Source organism: Leopardus geoffroyi, chromosome A3 (genome assembly GCF_018350155.1).
Source record: "Leopardus geoffroyi isolate Oge1 chromosome A3, O.geoffroyi_Oge1_pat1.0, whole genome shotgun sequence".
Lineage (NCBI taxonomy): Eukaryota > Metazoa > Chordata > Mammalia > Carnivora > Felidae > Leopardus > Leopardus geoffroyi.
Window position 1 is genome coordinate 117,094,008 of NC_059336.1, and position 25,624 is coordinate 117,119,631.

Sequence of the window (25,624 nt, forward strand, 5' to 3'; positions counted from 1 at the left end):
TTTGGAGGACAGCAAAGGGCTTAAGTGGTGCAGAGTCCGTAGCATGAATTGGTAGAAGATGAGCTGGAAAGGGAGGTTGAGAATAGATCAGGAATGGCCTTGAATGTCACAGTAAGAGGCTAAGAGACATTTATGAGGATGAGGAAAAGCCACCATGGAATCTGTCAGCACTGTTCAAAATAGAAACTCCTGTCTGACCCTTATGCCCCATATCTGTTACGCTCTCTTAATAAAAAGCCTAAAACAAAAGCATACTAAAAATTCAAGCATTTTGAAGTGAAACTCAGCAACTAAAAACAAAGTTGCCTTGAAAGTGTTAGCCTTTATCAATTCAATTTAACTAGTTCTTTTAAATAGAAAATTATTTTTATAAATGATTTCTCCACAGATAGCTTAATTTAACTTGGTGTAAGTATGCACAGTAATGACCTGCATTCAAAATGAAGTGGAGACAAGTTATACAGATGTCCCTGGGGGATGGAAATCTATTGTTTCTGCCTTTCCCATCACACCCCATTAACCACTTTGCAGCATAACAATAACACCTACATATCATCATTTTAACCATTTGGTTGTTATATAATAATGTAATAACATAATAATCTTTTGGATATATGTGCATTGCACAAAAGCATATTCCCAGTGAAGAAACAGCCACTCAGCTTCCTTGGGTGCTGTCCATCCATCAAGGTGCTGATGGTCTTGCTACCCACCCTATTGCGCTCCTTTTCTTGGCACCATGGTTTCTGTTTCTCCAGCCTCATCCAAGCCCTAACTCAGTCTTCAAAGCAGGGAGTCTCTCAAGGTTCAGCTTGTCAAGTGAGGCACCACACACCTACCAAGGAGCTGCATTTTCACTAACTTAGGGGCACTGTTGCTAGTAACAATAGCTTAGCATCTTTGTAAGCAATGGTCAGTGACATCATGGTCCATTTTGTGTCTCTATTGCAGAGGCCAGTGGCCACGCTCAGGTCTCAGCTGCATCTAAGATTAGCTGCCCTTACACACACCCACACAGTCCTGAGCGTCTGCAATCCAAAGAGGCTCAAGAAAAGAGGTGTGGCCTTGGAGGGGAGCTTCTGGTCCTCATTTGTCAAGCACTTACTAAATAATTCTTGGTGTCAGTAAATACTATTAGATATCACCCTGTCCTTGGTGACTTTCTAATATAACTGAGCGCAGAAACATTAAATCTCAAAAAAATTGGAAGCAAGATAGAATCCCAGACTTTGAAGCCAGACATATAAGGTTTGCCTGGAACTTAAAGGGTTTCTAGGGTGTGAGTACTTTCAATTTTAAAACCAGAACAGTGCCAGGGATACCAGAACAAGTTGGTCACCCTACAGAAAAACTAAAGTTCAAGTTTAATTAGATTTGGGACCTTGAACACACAAAATAACTTCTCAAAAACTCAGCCTCCTCATTTATAAAATTGGTATCATAGTAGGATCTACTTTATCACATATTTCTTGTATGAATTCAATGAGCTATTGTATGAAAAGAACTAAGCACAGTGCCTGATGCTGAATAATTGCTCAATAAGTGTTAATACTGTATACGTAATCGATAATTATAAGATAGCATATAATGAAAGGCTGCATTAGGTATTTTAGGAACTAAAAAATCAGATAAGGAAGAATTGGATCATTAAGAAAAGTTCCAGAGTGGTAGGGTTGACACATAAAATATAGGCTGCCCAATTAAATTTGAATTTCAGATAACAAATAATTTTTTAGTAGAAGTATGTACCAAATTATTTTTTTTAATTATTGTTTATCTGAAGTTCAAATTTAGCTGGATATCTGGGTATGTGCTTAAAATGGTGAGAGACAAGAGAAAAACACCAGGCAGAGAGATAAACATGAGTAACAGTGGACCCAAGACAAGAGCAATGCATGGGATGTTCTTGTGAATGTTTAGGGATGCTTCATAGAAAGAATGAACAAGACTTTGTGAAGGAAAAGAATGGATCCAAGGTTTTGACCCCAGGTCATTATGAGAGGGACTCTATAGTTAAGGAGATCTAGTATGTGGCTGTCAGGCAGGTGGCTTGAATTCAGGTGATCAGGGTGGAGGTGGGAGTGGGAGTGGAAAGAGTTGGATTCAGAGAGGTTTTATGAAGGAAGGTAATGTCTGTGGAGGAGGTAGTGACTAGTTCTAAATATGGATGTGTCCTTTCACCATGAAAACTTCCTTGAATCCCTGCAGTGTCATTATTGGTGACCTGAATAAGCAATTACGTATAACACTAGAGAGGTCTCATGAGGTAAGTTAACTCAGACCAAGGAAAAAAAAAAAATAGGGCATTTAATGCCCTGTGTGCTCTTCTCTTTGTGGTAAGAAGAGATTAAAGCTTTGGAATTCATACAATTCCCTCATTGCTTTCCTCCCTCCTAAGAGACGCCACAGAGTTCTCCTGCCCCCCAGTAATGACAGAGTTCTTCAAAGAGACTGAGTTCAACGCAGCCAGCCAGCAAGGGGCCTGGGAAACTCAAAGAAACCTCCCTTGGCATCTGTATCACTATTTTTGACCTCTCAAGTAGGTTGCTTTCTTCCTGATGTACGTATGTGAAATTCTACTCTTGGGGCAAATGAAAAACCTGCAACCCCATTTGGTAGTTTTTCCCCAGAAGGGCAGTGCTTCTCTTTAGAAACACTTCCTGGCATATGCCTGTAATTCTGATTCAAAGAAGCAAATGGTTCAGAATATCTGCCTTGAGGTATATGTGAAACCAAAAACCAATGGTCCTAAAAGAACCAGACCCAAAGGATCTGTTTAGAAACTCCCTCTGAGCACTTTATCAAGTTCTGATTACTCACACGACATTCTTCAAAGTCATCTCCCACCTCTGCCCAATGTGATAAAACCTACCCCTTCACTCGCACCTCCCCATCCTATACATGCCATTCTTCTGCTTAGACTTTGCCTGCAATCTACCTCCTCCTATCCAAATCCAACTACCCCTCCAGACCCTTCCTATATCTCACCTCTTCCATGGGGAGCTAGCTCTCTAATTTCTCCCTTTAACTAAAAAAGGAAACATTTTAAAATCCAATTATATGCTGTTTTGTATATTAGTCACTCATGTGAAAACATTGGGGCACCCAGGTGGCTCAGTCAATTGAGCATCTAACTCTTGATTTTGGCTCAAGTCATGATCTCAAGGTTTGTGAGTTTGAGCCCTACATCGTGCTCTGAGCTGACAATGTGGAGCCTGCTTGGGATTCTCTCTCTCTCCCTCTCTCTGTCCCTCCCCCACTCTTGCTCTCTCAAAATAAAGAATAAACTTTAAAAATAAAATTGAATTAAAATGTTTAATTTAATATCTTTCTCCAGATCCTGAGTTCCTTCCTCTCTTTCAAAAGACAAAAGGAAGCAAAGAAATAAAAGGCAAAGAAGACATTTAAAATGTGGACCAATTGGGGCACCTGGGTGGCTCAGTCGATTGAGCATCTGACTTTGGCTGAGGTCATGATCTCATGGCTCTCGGGTTCAAACCCTGCGTCAGGCTCTGTGCTGACAGCTCACAGCCTGGAACCTGCTTCAGATTCTGTGTCTCCCTCTCTCTCTGCCCCATCCCTGCTTGTGCTCTCTCTCTCTCTCTCTCTCTCTCTCTCTCTCTCTCTCTCTCAAAATAAATAAACATTAAAAAAAATGTTTAATGTGGACCAATATACAAAAGTCAATTGTTTTCCTGTATACCAGCAATGAACAATGGGAATTTGAAATTAGAAGCAACTCTATAAACAGTATAAAAAAAGAGAAAGAGAGAGAGAGATGCTTAGGTATAAATCTAACAAAATATGTACAAGATCTAAATGAGGAAAACTAGAAAACTTGCATGAAAGAAATCAAAGAACGTCTAAATAAATAGAAAGCTATTCCATGTTCATGGAAAAGAAGGCTCAAGATAATTAAGTCAGTTCTTCCCAACTTGATTCATGCATCCAATTCAATTGCAATCAAAATCCCAGTGTATTATTTTGTGGATATTGAGAAACTGGTTCTAAAGTCTATATGGAAAAGTAAAAGGCCCAGAATGACCAACACCGTGTTGAAGAAGAACAAAGTCAAATGGCTGACCAGACTTAAAGACTTAGGATAAAACTACAGTATTGAAGGACAGTGTGGTATTGGCAAAAGAAAAGACAATTATATCAGCAGGATAGAATACAGAGCAAAATATACCCACACAAATACAACCACTCTTTCACAAAGGAGCAAAGAGAATTCAATGGAAAAAGAATAGTGTTTTCCATAAATGGTGCTGGAACAACTGGACATTCACATACAGAAAAATGAATCTAGACACAGAACTTACATGTATCACAAAAACTAACTCAAAATGGGTCACAGATATAAATGCCAAATGCAAAATTATAAAACTTAGAAAACAACAAAGGAGAAAATCTAGGTAACCTTGCATTTGGTAATGACTTTTTAGATACAACACCAAATACAAGTTGGACTTCATTAGAACTTAAAACTTCTGCTCTGCAGAAGAAGTTAAAAGAATGAAAACACAGCCATAGACTCGGAGAAAATCTTTGCAAAACTACGTATCTGATGAATAACTTGTATCCCAAATATACAACTCCTAAAATTCAATAGTAAGAAAACAGCACAACTTAGGCAAATGATCTGAACAGACCTCACCAAAGAAGATGGCAAGGAGGCATATGAAAAGATGCTCAATATCATATGCTATCAGGGAAATGAAAATTAAAACAACAATGAGATACCACTACAATTCTATCAGAATGGCTAAAATCCTAAACACTGACAATATGAAATTCTGGCAAGAATGTGGAGCAAAAGGAACTCTCATTCATTGCTGGTGGGAATGAAAATTGGTACAGCCACTTTGAAAGACAGTTGGGCAGTTTCTTACAAAGCTAAGTACTGTGTAGTCTTACCTTATGATGCAGCAATCTCACCCCTACATATTTACCCAGTTGGAAAATTTGTGTCCAAAACCTTGCACATAAATGTTTACAGCAAAGTTATTCATAATTACCAAAAATTGGAAATAACCAACACGTCCTTCAGTAAGGGAATGGACAAACAAATTGTGGTACATCTATACGATGGAATATTGAAAGTGGTAAAAAGAAATGAGTTATCAAGTCATGAAAGGACTTCAAGGACCCTTAAATATATATTGTCCAGTCTGAAAGAAGCCAGTCTGAAAAGGCTACAGTAAAAAGATCTGAAAGAAGCCAGTCTGAAAAGCCTACAGTAAAAAGATCAGTGGTTGCCAGGGGCTGGGGAGGGAAGAAGGGAAGGATTAATAGGTAGAGCACAAAGGATTTTTAAGGGCGGTGAAACCATTCTGTACCATGCTGTAATGGGGGATATATGACTTTACACATCTGTCAAAACCCATAGAATATACAACACAGAGTAAACCATCATGTAAATTACAGACTTCAATTAAGAGTAATGTATCAATATTGGCTCATCAATCGTAAAAAAAGCAAAAAAGTTGTGGATTGTGAAGCATTTTTAATACTCCATTCAGGTTTTTAGCACTGAACAGACTTTTGACTTCTGGTGTTATTATATAGGAAAGGATACAGTTCTGTAAAATATGTCTAAATTGCCTCACAGCACATGTCCAACTACTGCAACCCATGTTAACTTGTTTAAAATAACAGTATACTTTGTTGAGGACGCTCACCTTTGCCTTTGCAGAAATGAAGTTTCATCGGAGGCGTTGGTGGGCGTGAGATTCATTTTATAGTGAAACTTACCCGAACATGACACTATTCTTTCAATGTCACCCAGAAAAAAAATTTTTCAATATCTCATGGGTCTTCCTCAGCAAGAGCACAAATTGTTTAGAGTGTTGGTTGGGAGTCTATGAAAATAGGTGTTTTCATAATGGGCTCCCTTGGGCCCATAAGCAGATTCCAATTACAGAAAGCCAGGGTGGTGGTGGCCAGCTTTGACTTGACTCCCTGTGGTGGAGTCCTCCTTTGAGTGCAACAGCCTGCTTTTCAACAGACAGCAAATACATAATAATGACATTGCCTGTGGTGCTATGGATACCAGATTTAAAGGGCCAGAAACCATAGTTAGGACTTTTAAGCTACCTCCTAGGCTGCTGGAAGCAATAGTGGAAGAAGAAAAATGGCTTCCAGAAGAAAAATGGCCCGAAATAGGGCCTGGTCCTTCGTGTCATGGCAAGGAAGAAGCCTAGAAGCTGAGGAGACTCTCGCAAAGGGAAGCTGAGGAATCATTGCCTGGACTTACTTCTCCCTCCTCCAAGTCTCGGCCAGTGCATCTCTAGGGCTGGAGCACTTGGGATCCGTCTCCCAGAGTACTGGCAAGGGTGCAGAAGTGTGTAGAGTGGGGCACCTGGGAGACTCTGTAGGTTAAGCATCCAACTTTGGCTCAGGTCATGACCTCATGGTTCACAAGTTCGAGCCTCTCATTGGCTCTCTGCTGTCAGCACAGAGCCTGCTTTGGATCCTCTGTCCCCTCCTCTCTCTGCCTCTCCCCAGCTTGCTCTCTCTCTGTCTCTCTCTCTCTCTCTCTCAAATAAATAAACATTAATGGGGCGCCTGGGTGGCGCAGTCGGTTAAGCGTCCGACTTCAGCCAGGTCACGATCTCGCGGTCCGTGAGTTCGAGCCCCGCGTCAGGCTCTGGGCTGATGGCTCAGAGCCTGGAGCCTGTTTCCGATTCTGTGTCTCCCTCTCTCTCTGCCCCTCCCCCGTTCATGCTCTGTCTCTCTCTGTCCCAAAAATAAATAAACGTTGAAAAAAAAAATTAAAAAAAAAAATAAATAAAATAAAAAAATAAACATTAAAAAAAAAAAAAAAGAAGTGTGTAGAGTGGATCTGGAGGAGGGAAACAGAAGGCATCCAGCATTACCTGCTATTTCCTATCTTCCCCCTTTGGTCATAGGGTTATAACCTAGACTCCAAAAAAAGTTGTGTTTTGTTTTTTGTTTTTTGTTTTTTCCACCAACAAGTGTTGGTTCTGTCTCTGATATAAAGAGAACATACTGAACAGAGCTTTGAATGGATTTTGTCATGATTTCTGATGATAAGACATTGTACTGACCTTTTGGGCTGCAGCAACAGATGAAGTAATAACTTGGAAAAGCAGCCTATAGCTTCCATGGTCTATTCTTGAGATTTTGCTGACACCTGGCTGCCTATAATTATTGGAACCAGCACAGATTTCACAGTCACTGACTCAAGTGTGCAAAAATGTAATTTTCTCTATTCTTCTATAATTGAGTGTAATTTCTGCCTTAAGCCTCCATTCTGCCTCAAAGCAGAGAAAATTTAATCTAGTCACTCTCAGATAAACTCATTCAAATTCAGTCATTTCTTAGTCAATTCAAGTTTATAATTCAGTCACAATTCAGTTTAAAACTCTCTCTCTTTTCACCCCTCTGCTTCTCTTCCCTGGAACTGATCTCAGCTCTCAAGAGCTTATCCGAGGAGCCCCCTTCTTGGTCTTCCTCTGTCCTATCCAGTAGATGACATGTGCTCCCTTGAGAGGTGACCTGAGCGATCTATGGGGCACAAGGGGGTTCCCACTAGTTCTCTCTGTTGAAAGGGCAGGCAGCTCCATCCACCTGGGTCTCAGCCTCATCCTGGGCTAGCTGACCCCCTAGCTTTCTTTCTCTGGTAGATTTGTTCCACATGGAAGCCTTCAGGACATTGTAGGTGATCTGTTTCTGCCAGTCTGACTGTGGGAGCCTAGGGTGGGCAAGTCTCCCATCCTTTTGTATGGAGACATGCCACACCAGCCTTCTCTTCTAGCACTTCAAGGGCATATGAGGCTCTCCTCCCCAAAGCTTTCTGGCTTGTTATCTCCCAGCCTCAGGCTACGGCCCAGGAAAGGGGCTTGAGAACCTCTTCTCTCAGGAACCACCCCCATGAGGCCTTGAGATCAGAGGTGGGCACAGAAGTGCCACACTCACACAGAACCCTGTGGCTTCTCTCTTCCTAACTCAGGAGGTATTCTTTAACTATGGAAAGAATTGGGGGGCAGGCGGCTGTTGTGTCTCCTCCAATCTCCTTGCAGATCTTTTCCATCTAATACCTGAGTGGAGGCTTTGAACTCTGAAGCTGGTGATTCATTGACTTGCTCTCTGGTGCTTCACAAAAGGGCTTCCCCAACGTGGCCGTGAGGAAAGGGGCTAGAGATGCACTGAAGACCTCTGATGAGTAAAAGGAGAGACAAAAGCACCTCCATCAACATTCCACATCCCAGTCTGCCACACCACATTCTGCTTTATTTCCATGTTCTATTTTACTTTGGGAGGCACAACTAACCGTAATTAGATTAATTTTATTTCATGACTGAAGTTGGCTCAGAAGAAAATTCTCAACCAGACTGTTCTGAAAATTTGGGGTGGGGGGAGTGGAATAGCTACTTGTTGAAATACATGTTTATGGCCACCCCCACTACCCCATCACTCCCAAGCCCCCAGCTCCCCATTTCTGAGGACTCATTTGGATATGTAAATTACTGGAGGACAGTGATTAACTTGCCTCTTTACTTAATAATCACATTTCTTATCTTCATATACTTTAAAGCTCATCTTTCACTTTAAAGTTCATAGTGGTCACTTACATATTTTCAAGTCACCCCATTAGTTTGCCATTTTGTGGCCCCAAAGAACATAGTATCCTGTCAGCCAGTTCACTTCCATTTTAAGAATTCTTTAAGGGGCGCCTGGGTGGCGCAGTCGGTTAAGCGTCCGACTTCAGCCAGGTCACGATCTCGCGGTCCGTGGGTTCGAGCCCCGCGTCGGGCTCTGGGCTGATGGCTCAGAGCCTGGAGCCTGTTTCCGATTCTGTGTCTCCCTCTCTCTCTGCCCCTCCCCCGTTCATGCTCTGTCTCTCTCTGTCCCAAAAATAAATAAACGCTGAAAAAAAAAAAATAAATTAAAAAAAAAAATAAAAAAAAAAAAAGAATTCTTTAAAACATTAAAACCAGTCCCAGAAATTCTTGAGAGTCCCTAATTTGCATTATCCATCTTGAAATGTGTCCATCTCAAAGGTGTGCTTGAAATGTGTTAACTGTTTCAGAGCCAAACCTCGATCTAGCTAAGTCCTATCCCCCCATTTCACAGGAAACCGACACTTAAAAATAATAACTTCCTAAAAGAATAATAATACTGACAAATTCCCAATTACAAATTTGTCCAGGTGTTTCACAAGGTATAAATTTAACCTTTCTAAACATGACAACAAAGATAAAAATTATAAAGAGAAAGACCAAAGAGTTGGTTGTGTGAAATGAAAACTTTCGTACTCCAAAAAATATCATAAAACTAAAAGGCAAAAGGAAAACTTAAAAAAAATACTGGCAACATGGCAACATATATGACCAATTAAAATACTAATATTCTGAAAATTAACAAAGCAAAGATATACACCCCAGTTTCTACAAATGAGCAAAGAATGTACAAGTAACCCTTGACAGAACATATGCAAGTGGCCAACAGAGCATATAGTTTTTAAAATACACAAACTCTCCAATAAATTCATGAATGCAAATTGAAAGGAGATGTCAATTTTACTCTTTAAAATCAGCAGGGTTTTTTAAAAGGACAATATCCAATGCTGGCAAGTTTACAATAATATAGATACATATTCACACTCCTGCTTGGAATGTAGACTGGTATATAGTCTTTCTTCCTAGAGAATAATTTCACAATTTGTACCAAAAGTCTTAAAAATGTTTATATTCAGAGGGAGCATAACTCCCCACTCCCTATGCGTGGCTGCCGATCATACTTCCAAAGAGTATAGTAGAGAAATGGGATAGGGAAACACCTTCACGGTGGAGCAGTCTTACGTACACCGTATCAGCCAGGTGATCAAGGTCAATATCGCCAGTTGTAAATCATGTTGATAGTATGTACTCTTGATATGATGTAATAAAAATGGCACATTACCTCTATGATCTTCCTCTCAAAAATCCATAACACCAATCTAATCATGAGAAAAACGTCAGACAAATCCCAATTGACATCCAACAATTTGACCGGTACTCCTCAAAACTGTCAAGGTCATCAAAAACAAGGCAAGCCTGAGAAACTGTCATAGTCAAGAGGAGCCTAAGAAGTCATGATGACTAAATGTAATGTGTTCTGGATGGAATCCTAAGACAGATAAATGACATTAAGTAAAAACTAAGGAACTCTGAATAAAGTGTGGGCCTTAGCTAATAATTATGATTGATTCAATAATTGTAATAAATATACCACACTAATGTAAGATGTTGTTATAGGAGAAACTGTGCAAATGGGGAGTATATGGGAACTCTCACCTCAATTCTTCTGGAAACTTAAAACTATTCTAGAAAAATTAAGTCAATTAAATTATTTTAATGTTTACATTCTTTGGCTAAGCAATTCCACATCCAGAATCTATCCTTAGGAAATAATCACAAATGTGATCAAAGATTTACCTACAAGGATAAGGATATTTCAGGGGTTCCTGGGTGGCTCAGTTGGTTGAGCATCTGACTCTTAATTTCAGCTCAAGTCATGATCCCAGTATTGTGGGATCAATCCCCACGTCGGGCTTCATGCTGAGCGTGGAGCCTGCTTGGGATTCTCTCTCTCTCCTTCTCCGTCTCTCTCTCTCTCCCTCTGCCCCTCTCACCTGCTCTCTCTCTCTCTCTCTCCATCTCTCTCTCAAATAGAAATAACCTAAATATGCAAAGAACTACAGCCTGAGAGTCAGCCAGACCTGAGGTGTAAGTCCCCATCTCATCACTTCCAAGATGTTTGTCTTTGCTAGGCATGGGCTTCTCAGACACACCCTGTACATTTGATCACCCTCTTCTCCATCTACCTACACCACAGGGCAGGTGTGTGGTTATGTCTATATGCATCTCTGTGATGGTATTCTCTCTGAGAAACACCTGCATGGAGGAAGAAGAGTTAGCAAATTCAAAATTGTGCTGTGATTTATACCTAGGGACTCTGCTATTTATCTTTCTCTTAAAGTAAGAGGTTATTGACTTGATTATATACAACACAGTTTTTCCCGTTAAGTGCTTTGAAACAGAGTAACGCGGAAAATGTTTATAATGTGTTTTTAGTGAACGAAGTTAATATAATGGCATGTACAATACGATTAACAGCTGTGCAAAGTATATATACAGGTAGAAGAAAAGAGGGGAAGGTAATAAGCAAAAATAAAAATTACAATGCTTGTGAAATGCAAGCATGCTTATGAAATGAGAACATTTTGGCTGAAATCAACACCTCTTACTTTAAAATGTCTCTAAGAATAGAAGTCCGACACTGTCTTCCTCTGGTAGCAACTTTAATCAGAAGTTAATATGAAGTTATTTTATATATTTAATTCCCTGCCCCCAGCCAGCACTCTGGCTAGCTAGCGTCCTAGGAGGTGAACCAGCTGAGGGACAGAGACCCGGAGTCTGGGCAGAGTTCAGAGGTGGTGGAGCATGGGACTTCCTGCGGAATCTAGAATTTAGAGGTAGGGGTTATCTGAAAGTCCCCACCCAGGGACAAAATTAAAATCAGTGACCATCCAGCCAAGCCATCAATCCAAAGGAATAGTCAGAGACAGAGAAGGTTTGGAAGGGCAGCCTGGAGGACTTCTTTGGGCCACAGAGCAAATCTGAAGTTACCTGTTGTCGACTCCTGCAAGCCTCCTCCTGGGGGCCAGAATCTGAACATATGACTGAAAAGTCCAACATGAGATGAACCACCAATCCCAAGTGGAGCTTGAAATGCAGATATCTCATCCAAAAAAATGTCGTAGGAGTAACACCGGCTTTGGAACCAGAGAGACCAGGGTCCAAATCCCACATCAGCTATATGCTAATTATAGGGATTGAACAAATTATCTAAACTTTTTCAGCCTCTGTTTCCTCATTTGGAAACATAGGTGTGGCTGAAGAGACTCCTTGGCCACCAAAGATTGGGGCTCCCCTTCCATGGTAAAGAGATGTCGCTGAAAAGTATAGTTGTTCTGCCAGGGATTGATTACATTGCTTTGCATGTTATGGAACTTTATATAAACAGAACCATGCTGCATATACTCCTTTATGTCTGGCTTCTTTCACTCAGCATAATAATTTTTAAAGTTATATTGTTACATGTTTCAATAGGTTGTTCCTTTTATGGCTGGGAAGGACTCCATTGTACAATTATGCCCGATTTATTTATTTCTCTATTGACAGATTTTTGGATTATTTCCAACTTGAGGTTATTATGAGTAAAGCTAATGGGAATATTCTTGTACTGGTCCCTTTTGAGGACCTATGCATCCAATACTCCTGGGTAAATTCTTAGGAGTGGAATTTATGGGTCATAAAGCGGGTATATGTTTAACTGTGAAACAATTTTCCAGAGTAGGTGGGTCATCTTACATTTCTACTCAAATTACTCAACAGTATTCAAAGTAATTTTTTTTCATTTAAAACAAATGCAATTGAAAAGAAAGAAAAACAAAATTAGTCTTAATGAAAAATGAGTGGCAATGAATAAAGAACTTCTTCAATTATTTGGAATAGTCAAGAAAACCATTCTACAAGGTACAGAGCTATCTGACAGCTGACCCTGCAGGCAAATACTTTTATTTTGGTCATTGGTTTGGAAATAATTTTAGCCACTTAGATCAAAGGTTTTCATAAAGATGATTTGGCCAGGACCCCAAATCCCGAGAGGAGAAGAATGAAGAATGTACACGAAGAACCCTTCAGATGAGCTTTCCACTCTGTTAAATGGAAGAAAGGAGAATTTTCCCACATGGCATACTTGTTTACTGAGCCAGCCGAGTGCTGTGACAAATGAAACAACTTCTTGATGCCTAACACAGCTCGCCCCCAGGCACTGAGTCACAGCTTTGTGTTTCCCTTGAGTTCTGCAGCAAACAAACAGATCAGATAACTTTATTAATTACGCACCCTGGGGCCCAGGGCCGTGACAGGCTCAGGCTCCGCCAGCAGCCCCGGTAGTCGGTTTCCAGCCTGCTCACGGCACAGGAGGTTTTTACACGTGCCTTCTGGTTCCGAAAGCATCCTGACACCCACGGTAGCGTTTTCACTGGCTGTATGGGGCTCCATAAGAAAAAATGAAAACTGTAAAGCCAGAATATCAACTCCAATCTCAGCAACTGTAGGAGATGCTCAATGCCATCTTTTTTTTCTCTATTAGGAAAATACAAAATTGGCCACCAGCAAAATGTCCAGAAATGAGAAATGGTTAAATAAAAGGCCCTCTTCCTATTGCAGATGGTGGGAATTGTGCATTTAAGAGCAGGGAAACGACACAATGAGACCTTGGGAAAATCCTGAGGTGGCAGTGTGCTGAGCAAAGGGCCATTCTGCACACACAGAATGGCCAAAAACCCAGATGTGGGGGCCGGAAGCCTACCAGTAGGCAGTTATTTCCAGATGATTAAGGAAAGGATTGGGACTTGGTCCTGGACAAATTAATGAATTTTCTTATGACTTTTATTTTCATAAGTGGGTAAGATGCCAGGGGAAAAGGAGTAAGGAATCCTTGTTCTTCTTTTTTCTTTCTTTCTTTCTTTCTTTCTTTCGTTCTTTCTTTCTTTCTTTTGTTCTTTCTTTCTTCTCTTTCTTTCTTTCTTTTTCTTTCTTTCCTTCCCTCGTTTTCTTCCTTCCTTCCTTCTCTTTCTTTCTCTCTTTCTTTCTTTCTTTCTGTCTTTCTAATTTACCACTGGCCAGGCGCTGCACCAAGCACTTATAGAGCATTAACTGACTTAATGCCTACAACACCTCCACAAAGTAGGTACCATTATCCCCATTCCAAAGATGAGCTCTGTCTCAAGGAAGTTAATTAAGTTTGGAAGCTTCCCCAGCTGAAAGGAGCAGGATTTAAACCCAAGCCTCAAGCCTCTCTACTTGCTCTAGACTACTGACGGTTTTAAAAAGTTCAAGAGGAATTTTAAGATGGGTGGCTGCTACCCTTCACTATGGGCAAGAGCTCCATATTAAGACTGCCTAGAAGCTGTGCTTAAAAAGGAAAAGATACTTTTCCCTTATGTTCTACTCCTAATGACCAAATCGCTCCCCACTGCCCAGGGCTGGCTCATTTTCCTACGAGAAAGATTTAATTAAAAGCCTCTTTCTTTGACAGCATTACCTCCTGGAGCCCCTCTGCTCCATGGGGACCAGCCTTGAGCTCTATATGGCAGCGCGTTTCTCTGCTTTCCCCTCCAAATCGGGGAAGCCTTCTTCCCTGCTATCAGACTCACTTTTCCAGTGTAAAGGAAAGCCACCTTGCCTTCTTTATTCACTGTCTTATTTAGAGAAGTTCTCTAACACTAGAGCCGTGGTATTTTTATAAGCCACACGAACAACAATGTATTGCCTCAATTACTGTCTATTGTGTGTTTTGGGGTCTCCTTGATAATAGCAGGCTGGATGGAGCACACTCCGCTGCCTTGCCCTTATTAAACTGTGAAGGTCACTTCTCTGCCAGGATCTGTAGCTGGCGAGCCCTCCCTTCTCTTCCACAAATGTGTCTCTTCCAGAGCTTTTTGTAATTATGGCTCATTTCTCTAGGTTTCATATGGCAGGCGTCTGAACAGAATTGAAAGCATAAGCACGTGCAAAAATAATCCGCTTCCCAAGATAGCAAATGCTGAGAAGTTCTATATTAGAACACACTGGGAGTGCTGACTGGCTAGGGCATGATTAACCTAATAGGCTTAAAGTTCCACTTGCCATGCACATCTGTCAGGACCGGGGCTGAAGCAGGCCCGTAATCCCTGAGACTGGGGTCCTTCAGAATTGCCCTGTTGCTCACTAACAGCAGAGGGTTCAAGATTAGAACAACAAGACAACAGGCACCACCACCTCTTCATGGTGGGGCCAAGGGACTAAAGAAAACTGATTCCAAGGACCCGGCACCATGGACTTCAGAGGATTCTGGCCTGGAAATTGCCCGGACAGATTAGTAAGGCTCGCTTTTGTTCCTCCTATTTCAAATTTGATTCTCTGCAAACTGTGAAGAGTGTTGGCGGGGCGGGGAGATGACTACAAGCTGAAATCATGGGGTGCACACCTTCCCACAATGACCTTGTTAATAGCGTCGCTAAGAGTGGCATCCAGTTTTTTAAAAAGCCCAAAGCAATTTTGCCGGGACGTCAGGGGGGCAGTGAAAGATGCTCTACCCCTTCGCTGCTTCCCACCTCCACCTGCTATGACTCTGGGGGAGGCTTGTCCCAGGGACAGAGGCTGGCACAGGAGCAGCCAAGTTCCCAGACCCAAAGCTCGGCTGAAGGTCTTTGTCAGCTCCCAAGAGATCCCACTGCAGGCAAAGGGAAAGATATGGAAGGACTGCCCCCCAAAGCCAAAACCTCCCAATCCCACCTGGGCAAATCACAAAGCCGCACGGCTAAGGACATTCTGTCCAAGACACAGAGCTCCCACGGGTCACCAGGGGCAGCCTCCTCTGGGGAAGCCAGTGAAGAAAGCAACACCCAGGAAAGGATGCTGAGATGCCACACATGTGGCCAACAGGGCCATTGCTGCCAAAACAGCATTCCTGCTCACGAGCCTGAGGGCAAAGTGGACTTCCCCGAGCCCCTGGTGAAAGCGCACCAGCATGCCTATACCTACCTCCACTCCAGCCTCTCCAAATATGAAGCAATTCTGTGCATCACCCATCAGGCCACCCAGACCCAAGAGCTGCTCCAGCCCATGGTCAGCTTCCTGCTGCTGTGCTTTGATGAGGTCAACCGGCTCTTGGGGGAGATCTCCAAGGATGGAGAAGTGCTCCTCCAAGAAGTTAGGGAGGATCTGGCGTGGCCATTGAGGAAAGGAGAGCCCCAGGAGCAGCCGGACCTCCTACCACAGCTTCTGCAGCACACAGTCAGCAAGCTGCTGGTGCTCAGGGGCATGGTGGCCTCACTCACCGGCAGCTTCCTGGAGAGCTCCAGCAGTTACCTCCATGCCACCGCGAGCCACGTGGGAAAGAAGCTGAGCACAAAGAGGGGTGTGGATGAATGTCTCCTGCGGGCTCTGGGGCAACTGGAGAGCTTGGTGAGTGGCCACAGCGACCCTGGGATGCAGGGTCTGCCCTTGTGCTCCGAGGACAGTGGCATCGGTGCTGACAATGAGTCTGTGCAGCTGGCCGACAAGCTGGGCAAGCAAGCCAGCTGGGACTCAGTGCCGGAGCCCTCGGAATGGAAACCGGCGTTTCCAGCCACAGCAGAAGCCAGGCTCTCGGGACACACCTGGCAGCAAAGTCCTTTCCAGATGGGTTCAGACCGACCCCAGGACTGCCCGCTCTCGAGACCTCCTACGGCGAAGGTTCAGCCAGAGGCACAGGGTGGGGCCGGTGGCCCATGCCCCTCCAGCACGGGCCCAAGAAACACTACCTCCAGCCCCCTGGGGATGGCCAAAAGCACTTGGCGTGACTCCCTTGGGATTGGGATCTCCAGGGAAGCACGTTTTTCTAAAGGCCCCAGGTTGATGGGCACGTCTTCCCTCAGTGAAGGTGAGGACAGTAGCCCAGAGGAGGAGGAAGACCAAGCGAGCAGCATGAGTCTCTGTGCATGGCGGGAAAATTCTTCCCAACCAAGGCCACAGTCTTCACCTGGTAGCCCGGAAAGCCTGTTTCAGCCACACCCCAGAAGGCTTAGGAGCCCCCAAGCCCAGGAAATGATTCTGAAGATGAAGGAAGCAATCAGCGAAAGGATCAAGTTTGTCCCTGTGCCCTCGGGGCCCCAGGACTGGCCTGAGGAGGAGGACAGGAGGACGGCGGTCCCACCAAGACCCAGCACAGCCAGTGGCAGCAGGAGGGCCCCTGTGAGGCAGAGGAGGTCCCAGTCAGAGGACTGTCTGAAGAGCCAGGCCGAGGACCCCACCCTCCAGGAGCTGCGGAGGGTCCAGAGAGACCTCAGCCAGAGACTGGAGGCATTTTACGCCCTGGGCGCACGACAGCAGGGGCAGAGCGCGGGGCAGGTCCCGCAGCCCAGAGCTGCGGCTCTGAGGCCCGACAACTGCAGGGTCACCCCGAGCAACACCATCAGCAAGCTGAAGGCCTCTCTCACCAAGAACTTCAGCATTTTGCCAAGTCAGGACAAAAGCATCTTGCAGAAATGCGGTCCCCGCCCTGAGAGTGAACAGCCCTGGTGGCGGAGAGCTGAGGGGCTTCCGGTGGCCATTGCGTCGGGTGAGAGGGCCAGTGAGGCTCCAGGAGCCATGGACTGGAATGTCAGGGGCTGCCCCACCAGAACATCAGTCAAGAAACTCATTGAAACTTTCAGTCCCACTAAGAGTCTGAGAACACTGGGGGATTCCAAGGACTCTGGGCCAAACCCCTGCCTCAGGAAATGGGGGGTCCCCATCATGCCTCCCAGATTTCCCATTTACAGGGGGCTTGCCCCTTTGTATCCAAAGCCACAAATTTCTCCAGCAGCAAGCAGAGACCCCCTCCAGGTGGGGCCAGACTGGAGGCCCCCACCTCCTATTTTTCCCCCTGTGCTCACAGCAGAAGCATCCAAGAGTGAGGATCTCAATTTCAACTGTGAAACAGAGGAGGACCCAGAGCATCTCCCTCCACCGCCTCTGGAAGTCCTGATGGACAAATCCTTCACCTCTCTGGAGCCCCCAGAAAGCAGCAAGCCAGCAGGGAGCTCCTGCAAGGAGACCCGTGTGCCAGGGCCGGGAGGGGCTGACCCTGCCTGGAGAACGTGGGCTTCCCCAAAGCTAAGAGCCTCCATGAGCCCCACTGACCTGCTACCCAGCAGGAGCACGACTGCCCCCACCAGGCCCCACAGCACAGGGCCAGGGGGCAGCAAGAGCAGCTGCGGCACCAAAAAGCTCACCTGGGACCTTAACCACCTGCCAGCAACCAGCAGAAACCCAGAGGTGGAGGGCAGCGGGGCTCCGAGTCAGGCACCTGCAGACAAGGCTGCCAGCCTGTCCAAGCATCCCCAGAAGGCCATCCCCTGGCACCACTCCAGCCACACATCTGGGCACAACAGGACCTTGGGACCCAGCCTGGCCAGGCCAACACGGGGGCCTCATTCTCCTGAGGCCCCAAGACCGAGCCAGGAGAGAAGCGCCCTGCTGGTCAGGAAGGCCTCTCCCTCAAGGGGATACTGGACACCCCGAGCAATCAGGAGGCAGCCCTCCTCTCACAGACCTGCCCGGCCAAGTGCTCCTTCTGTGCATGGCTCCTCCAGCCCACCTGTCAGCCCTCCGGTGAGCCCCAAGGTGCTGAGCCCCCCAACAACGAAGAAAGGAGCTTCCCCAGCAACACGGCAGCACAAGCCACCCAGCCCTCCCCCCGCGAGCCCACCCACACGTCACAAGGCCTCCAGCCCCCCCAGACAGCACACAGAAGCAAGTTCCCTTTCCTCTGGCGCCTCCCCATCCCCCCCAGTGTCCCCTACTGAGGGACAGGAAACAAGAGGATCTGAGAACAATCGGGCAGCCACAGCCAAAGTGTCTGGGAACACATGTTCCATATTCTGTCCAGCCACCTCCTCTCTGTTTGAAGCTGCGCTGCCACCTTCGACCGCCCACCCACTCACCCCACCATCGCTGCCACCTGAAGCCGGGGGCCCTCGTGGGACCCCCGCAGGATGCTGGAGGAGCAGCTCAGGGCCACGGCCGAGGGCGGGCTCACAGCGGGGCATGGCCCTGTGTGCCCTCAACCCTCAGCCTTTCGTCAGGAGGACAGCTTCTGACCGCCGGCCAGGTCTCCACCTCCCGCTGCCTGTCCCCGGTGCCACCAGCAACGCTTGTGAATCCCCACTCAGCAGGAGCAGGTAAGGAAGGTCGTGGGCCCCGGCCCTGCGGTAATCAGAGTAGAGCCTTGGGTCCTCAGGATCATCTGGGTTAGTAGTTTTCCAACTGTGCTCCAAGGGAAGAGGCAGTTGGAAAAAGGGGCTGGGGGATATCCAGCCTCCTGCCACCCACCCCTTCCTCGAGCAGCTGTGCCTTCATCTGTCACTCATTTCAAGTTCCCAAGAAAGATTTTAATTGAAAGAAGTTCTGCTGTGTGAAAAATACAGTTTAGGGGCGGCTGGGCGGCTCAGTCGGTTAAGCGTCCGACTTCGGTTCAGGTCATGATCCCACGGTTCATGGGTCTGGGCCCCGCGTCCAGTTCAGAGCCTGGCGTCTGCCTCAGATATTCTCTCTCTCTCTCTCTCTCTCTCTCTCTCTCTAACCCTCCTCTGCTCATGCTCTGTCTCTGTCTCAAAAATAAATAATAAACATTAAAAAACATTTAACAAAAAACAATTTAAATAATCACATTAATCCAAGCACACACACACCCCCCTTATTTTGCACTTAGGGAAACGTAGATGAAGTGACTTCCTATGCCCCTACACCCTCCATTGAAACACTGTCACCCTGTCTGGAACCAGCGTCCTCATTACTGTAGTTTCTAGTTTACTAAAGTAGACCAATATCTATGTGGGAAGCCCTCAAACTTCCTTGTCCTGGGACCCCTTTAAACTCTTAAGAATTAGAGAGACCCCAAAAGAACCTTCATGTAGGTGGGTCGTATCTATCACTTTTTACTGTATTATAAAATTGAGAAATGTTTAAAATGTTTATGAATCCATTTTTAAACAACCCCATTATATGTTAACATAAAAAGTAGGTATATTTTCTACAAAAAAAATGTTTTTGAGCAAAAAGGGTGGCATTGTCTTATATTTGTGCAAATCCCTTCATGTCTGGCCTCACGGAAAGATGGTGGAATCCTCAAATCTGCTTCTGCAGTCCATCTGGTGTGATACGACACGTCATGTAGACTGGAAAACTCCACTCTACATTCACGGAAGAGTGAGTGGAAAAGGCAAATAACATCTTGATATTATTATGAAAATAGTTTTGACCTCAGAGACTCCCCCCCTCAAAACTGTCTCAGAGACACCCAGGGGACATGCCTTGAGATGGCTCGTCCTGGATGTGTGCAATAGAAATGTTTGGCTTCCCCACGCCCCCAAAAGCCTGCCTCCACTTCTCCTCTGTTCTAGCCTCACCTCTACCTCCCTGTTCAGAGGTGTGTGGGGCAAGAGCAAGCCTCTTCATGGGCGCTGAGTACCAGAACCGGGTGGAAGGACTGCCACCTCTACCCTCAGCAGACTGAGTGCATGTGTGCTTTTCCGGTGAGGGCAGCTGGCTTGCATGTCATTGGCCCGGCCATGTGGGCAGGCCTGGGCACGAGGCTGCGACAGGCCATGAGTCACACTGCACCACTACCTGCACACAGAAGGAAAGGCACATATGCCCAAGCGGACGGAGTGCATGGGGACATGCATCTTTTCCAGAATGTGGCATGGGAAGAAATCTGTCTATCTGAGACCTATTAGAGAAGAACTCTTATCAATGTGTCTTGATATCAGATCGGACGAGGCTCAACCAGCACAGTCCTTTCTATCTTCAAAACGCCCACCACTGCGTCAATCAGCAGTGTATTTCTGCCAGAGTGATGCGCGTTACAGACTTCACGATCTGTTGAGGCATGAATGGTAATTTTTTACAAAGTCCTCGGCAGTCAATTTTAAATAAAGATGTTATCTAGGGAAAGTTGTGCATTATTATAGTTATATAAACTTCCCCAGCCACTTGAAAGAAATGAAATATTGATTATTTTTGCAAGAATCTTAATGTAATACTGCTCTTTTCTTAAATCTAAAATGAGCTTCCTACAGCACGGTGCTTTTCATCTAAGAACCTCTATAAATGTTAATGCATCACTCCTCACTTTAGCCACTTATTCAGATATTACATTTCTAAAACTGTGCCCTTCAGGAGAAGAGCTTGAGAGAACAGGGACAATAAAATGGCATTAATTAAAAACACTAACATTTTAAAACAGCAGGAGCAATACTAAAGTAACATAAAATTGTTCAAGAAGAAAATAATGCCCTTCTCTCAGGCTTCTCCTCGGAATAGGGCAGGCTAAAAGGTTGTTTTATGTCCTGAATCTCAATACTTGGGGAGATGGGGTGGTGGGGGCGGAGAGAAGTGCTTGCAGCTTGAAAGAAAGGAGGATCCTTGAACAGGCGCCTTCCCAAGGTCGCGTGGAAGGTCACAATAATGGCTCACACTCCTTCCCCTGCCTCCTGCTAAGACCACACCTCTCAGCCCCTCCAAACTGTGAGCCTATGAACACGTGGTGGATGTGATGGGAAAATGCTCATTCCCCAGTCCCTCCACACCTCCGTCCCTGTCAAGTTGGCATCTGGGAGCAGAAGTACTCCAGCTATAAAAGCACTGAGTGGTTTCACCCTCTGCAGCTGCCTTTGTTCCTGCTCTCCTGCATATGGGAAACCATACCGAGGAACTAGGCATAATTTCCCAAGATCACACAACTAGCCAACAAGCCAGCCCCAGAGAGCCTGAAAGACTCAGGACGGGCTGTTTCCGCAAGCAGGGACTGGCAGGGATGAACCACACCCCACACATCTTGCAGCAGAGGCAGGCGTGCAGGATAAACTGGCCTGCATCCGGCATTGACCTGCTTCTCGTCATCCAGGCTGGGCACAAGCCCCTCTTATAGAAAAAATGATGATGTTTATCCTCCCAATCTTGGGACCCAGGGGGTTGGGAACAGTCCTTGGAGGCTTACCCAGGAAGCTCCGTTACTGAGCTCCAACTGTTATTTATGTTTTGAATCCCCTGGTGGGGGTGCCGTCTCTAGGTCTTAGCCTGCTGGGGCATTGTGAGCTTTCAAGAAGGGTCCAGGCTTTCTCCCCTAAATGCAGTGCTTTTCGTCTCTGCTTGGACTGGACCACTCCCGGCAGGGGCTCTCTGCAACTTAAACCCCCCCGACCCTATTTCCTGGATCAGGCTACCTACCAACTGACCAGCAGGGCAGTGGCTGGGCAGCCTGCCTCCCCAGCTGTCCTGGGACCAGGTAGAACCACAGCTATGTTGTGGCAACCAGGAAAATCTGCCTCTTAGCCTGAGCCTCACACAGATGTGGAACCTGGTAGGGGTTGGGGAAGACGCAGTTCTAGGACAAAGTCATTTGTCACCTCTACCGACACTACCCGCCACAGTCTATCTCCGGGAAAGCCCCTCCCATTCCTGCCAGCTACCCCATCGGGGAGCAGCAAAGGGTCATGGATGAAGTGCATCCTACATCTGGCTTCCCCTGCTCCAGAAGAGGCACCGGGAGAAGTCAGTAAGATGGGAGCTGGTCCTGCACACAAAATCACACTTGGTCAGGCAGGGACCGGTCATGGGGCCAGAGGCCAACCTGGATGTGGTTGGCTCTGCAGAACACAGTGAGACTCTCACTGCCTAAAAATCACATTGGTGCCAATCTTAGCGCCCACTCCACCCCACCCCACATTCCTGCCACCTTGATCCCATTAGGATCCAAACTCAGACTTGCCCTCCACTGGTTTGACATCTCATGTAAGCCTAAACACATAGAGCTAAACATGCTGTGTAATGAAGCTCCCGGAAGAGTCAAGAACCTGCTGTCACGGGCAGAGAGAAAGACCTTCTGGTCTGTGCATGTGAGGAGCTGGGTCCAGTCCTGAACCTGAGGTGACTGATTGAGAGACTTTGGCCCTCAGGTGCGCCTACCTGTCATATGACAGGGTGGTCCCTAGTATCCCTTCCAGGTAAGACTTCTTGTTCATGCTACAAAGTGGCAGCACCAGAATGACAGCTGGCCATTTATTGAGCACTTATCATGTGCTGGTTAATATGCTACAACTATATCACACTTTATCCAATACTGATACCTTTGAATGCCCTATGAGATGGGTACTGTTATTATCTCCATTTTACAAAGAAGAGAACTGGGAATCAGAGAGATTAATATGCTACAGGGCACACTGCTAATAAGTGCAGGAATTGAACCCAAACAGCCAGACTCCAACCTCCAAGCAGTAACTACGAGGTTAGCCTGCCAGCACACAGCCAGTGCAACTTTCCGAGCCAGTCCCCTTTCTTTAAAAAAAAATTTGTTTAATGTTTATTTATTTTTGAGAGAGAGAGACAGACAGACAGACTGTGAGCAGGGGAGAGGCAGAGGCAGAGAGAGAGGGAGGCACAGAATCCAAAGCAGGCTCCAGGCTCTGAGCTGTCAGCACAGAGCCGGACGCGGGGCTTAAACTCACAAACCATGAGATCATGACCTGAGCTGAAGTCAGACGCTTAACCGAGCCGGACGCGGGGCTTAAACTCACAAACCATGAGATCATGACCTGAGCTGAAGTCAGACGCTTAACCGACTGAGCCTCCCAGGTGCCCCTGAGCCAGTCCCCTTTCCAGCCCAAGCTTGCTCCATGCTGGTGATCATTCTCCATTCTGCATTCCCAGTGCACACTGGCTGTCCCTCTCCACCCAGACCCCCTCTCACTGTGTCACCAGTCAATAGAGCTGGAAAGCTCTATTCTAGCCAGATGCCAGGCCTGGGCCAAGCACTTTCCATTTTACTCCATTCAGGAAAAGGGTGGCAGCTGAGTGAAGGAGGGTGTGGTGAGTTTTTTGGGTTTGGTTTTTTTTTTTTTTTTTTTTTTTTTTTTTTTGCTGTTATTGTTGGCGTGGTTTTCAATTCAAAGAGCTAAGCCTAACCCTTTATTAAACAAGAAGTTTAAAAACAAAAACAAAATAAAAGCTCAGCTCCCAGAGTTCCCGAGGGAGCTGCTTTGTTCAGAGCAGCAGGATCTTGGGCATCAGAAGAAGAACAGGACTCAACCTGTCAGCACAGACACCAGGGGCTGGGTTCCCACGGTGCCCTACCACAGCAGGTGCACACAGGACAGCACCAGCCAGGCAAACCTGATGCAGGAGGGCAGAGGTCTGACAACAAGGGGCCACAGGCCTGTGGGAGAGAGACAGAAGGACAGAGAGAGGCAGAATAGGGATTGAGGCGGGGCGGGGGGGGAGGTTGCAGAAGGAACAACAGAGAAGTTCTTGATCTACATTTGTCCTTTTTCCCAGCAGCAGCAGTGAGGAGAGCCCCAAAAAGGACAATGAGCCATGGAGCAGCCCCTGTGCCCCGGAACTAAAGGGTTCTGGCTTGGATGCATCTCCCCCAGAGCTCTGCGTGTTGGGCCACGGGCTGCAGCGGGAAGCCAGAGCCAGCCGCGCCCAGGACAAGCCTCAAGAGAAGGAAGTAGCCTGACAAGCCAACCAACAGGGTCACACTGATGCCAGTCATCCCAGAAGGAGATGGGTGACAGCCAAGCAGCAGACTGCCCCATAGATGGTGGACCAACCAAACTCCTATTGAGGTGTCCTAGAAAGATCTGGAAAGTACACTGCCCAGAGAGTCTGCTAAGTTCTAAACACTCGCCACTTTCAGTCCCAGATTCTGGTTTGCCTTGGGGCTCAAAAGTTAACTATAACTTTAGACCCCCACAAAGACACTCTTCAATCCTTCAAGTACTGCCTTAACTCAGGGGGGGAAATGTATTTATCGCACGCTCTATGGGCCGGGGGTCTTACCTGGGTTAGTTTCATGGAATCAATTAATCCTCACAACAAAGAAGGAAGCAGATAGCATTCTCCCTATTTGCAGATAAAGAAAACCAAAGCACCCCTCCAGCCCCACCCCAAAGGTGTCTTGCCTGAGGTCACACAGCTAGGAAGAGAATACAGCAAAAATCAAACAGGTGTGCCTGGCACCAGAATATCTTTGCTTTTCGTTCCATTTCATTGCCTATGACTATTCCATTACTCCATCTGCCCAAAGCATGTCTAGTTGTACAAAGGGTTGGAAAGTTTGGGTGTTTGTTTTTTTTAAAGATTAAACAGTGGCACAGCATTCGAGTCACCACTGAGGGCTTTGTTTGGAAACCGATTGCTTCAGAGATAGGAAGACCAAGGTGGAATTAAGACACACACCCTTCTCTCCTCCCTCCCAAGCACAGACCCAAAGCCCTCAACACAAAGCTCCCAGCCCACTTGAGCTGAGCGGCCTCAGATTGTGTCTCAGAGTCATGTCTCACACGCTCTGCCCTACGCATCCACATGCCTCTCAAGCTGGGTGGGTGCAACCAAGCCTTGCAAACACACAGCCTGTTCTCTGTGCCCCAAAGGGGCTGGGGTTCCAGAGGGTGCACACACGCATGCTCGCGCACGCACGCCAGTCTCCCCCAGGGGCTTCTTGGCCAACGTTATTCATCTGCAAATCATCTGCACAACTTCTGCTGGATCTGAGATGGAAACGAAGAACGACTGGTCATGCCAAAACCCTGCCTCTGCCCATGCGCTAGATATCTGCTGCAGATCTGGAATTTTTCCATCGGTGGCTGTAGAGGGCTTTCTATTTAGAAAAGAATTTGCCATAATTGGGTGATTCAGTGCAGGCTCAGTGGGTTGTCTAAAGACAAGAATTCTCGCCCACGGGGTACAGCTAAGGGGCAATCCTCCAGATCCGCTGCAAAGCCGATTTTTTAAGTTTGGGAAAATTATAGACTTCAAGTCCTTTCTTGTTGAAATAGATCATGACTCAAGAACGTGTTAAACTGGGCCCTGGGGCTACAGCTACCTCCCCCAGGGACAGGCCGTGACTCCAAGTAAACGAATTCATCTTGACTTGTCCAGTTATTAAAATAGGGGTGATGAGGTAATCTCTTCAAAGGCACCCAAGGATTAGTTGCTTAAACCACCAAGAGGGGCCACAACCCACCCCTCTATTGGGAAAT

At 46.1% G+C, this 25,624-nt stretch overlaps 2 protein-coding genes across 3 annotated transcripts in view; one reads left to right on the forward strand and one right to left on the reverse strand.

The window, feature by feature from the left end:
• CLIP4 (CAP-Gly domain containing linker protein family member 4) overlaps positions 1 to 5,978 on the reverse strand; it is an 81,610-nt gene extending 75,632 nt beyond the window's left edge. Inside the window, exon 1 of the mRNA XM_045447279.1 lies at positions 5,682 to 5,978. The gene's annotated coding sequence lies outside the window, so the exon portion shown is untranslated. The remainder of the gene's footprint in view (positions 1 to 5,681) is intronic.
• An 8,713-nt stretch (positions 5,979 to 14,691) lies between these two features.
• Positions 14,692 to 25,514, forward strand: PCARE (photoreceptor cilium actin regulator). 2 transcript variants are annotated; one of them, XM_045447282.1, is made up of 2 exons: positions 14,692 to 18,763; positions 23,916 to 25,514. In XM_045447282.1, exons 1-2 carry the CDS (start codon positions 15,033 to 15,035, stop codon positions 24,097 to 24,099), a joined length of 3,915 nt encoding a protein of 1,304 aa, XP_045303238.1. In that variant the 5' UTR covers positions 14,692 to 15,032; the 3' UTR covers positions 24,100 to 25,514. The 2 variants fall into 2 exon arrangements, with proteins under 2 accessions (XP_045303238.1, XP_045303239.1); XM_045447283.1 differs by having other exon boundaries at positions 23,919 to 25,514.
• The last annotated feature ends 110 nt before the right edge of the window (positions 25,515 to 25,624 follow it).

What these genes read in the sequence shown, in the direction of transcription:
- PCARE (XM_045447282.1), top strand. Translation starts at nt 15,033, where the DNA reads ATGGGGTGCACACCTTCCCACAATGACCTTGTTAATAGCGTCGCTAAG. An exon ending in TCCCCACTCAGCAGGAGCAG is followed by an intron (nt 18,764 to 23,915) that starts GTAAGGAAGGTC and finishes CCTTTTTCCCAG; the next exon opens with CAGCAGCAGTGAGGAGAGCC.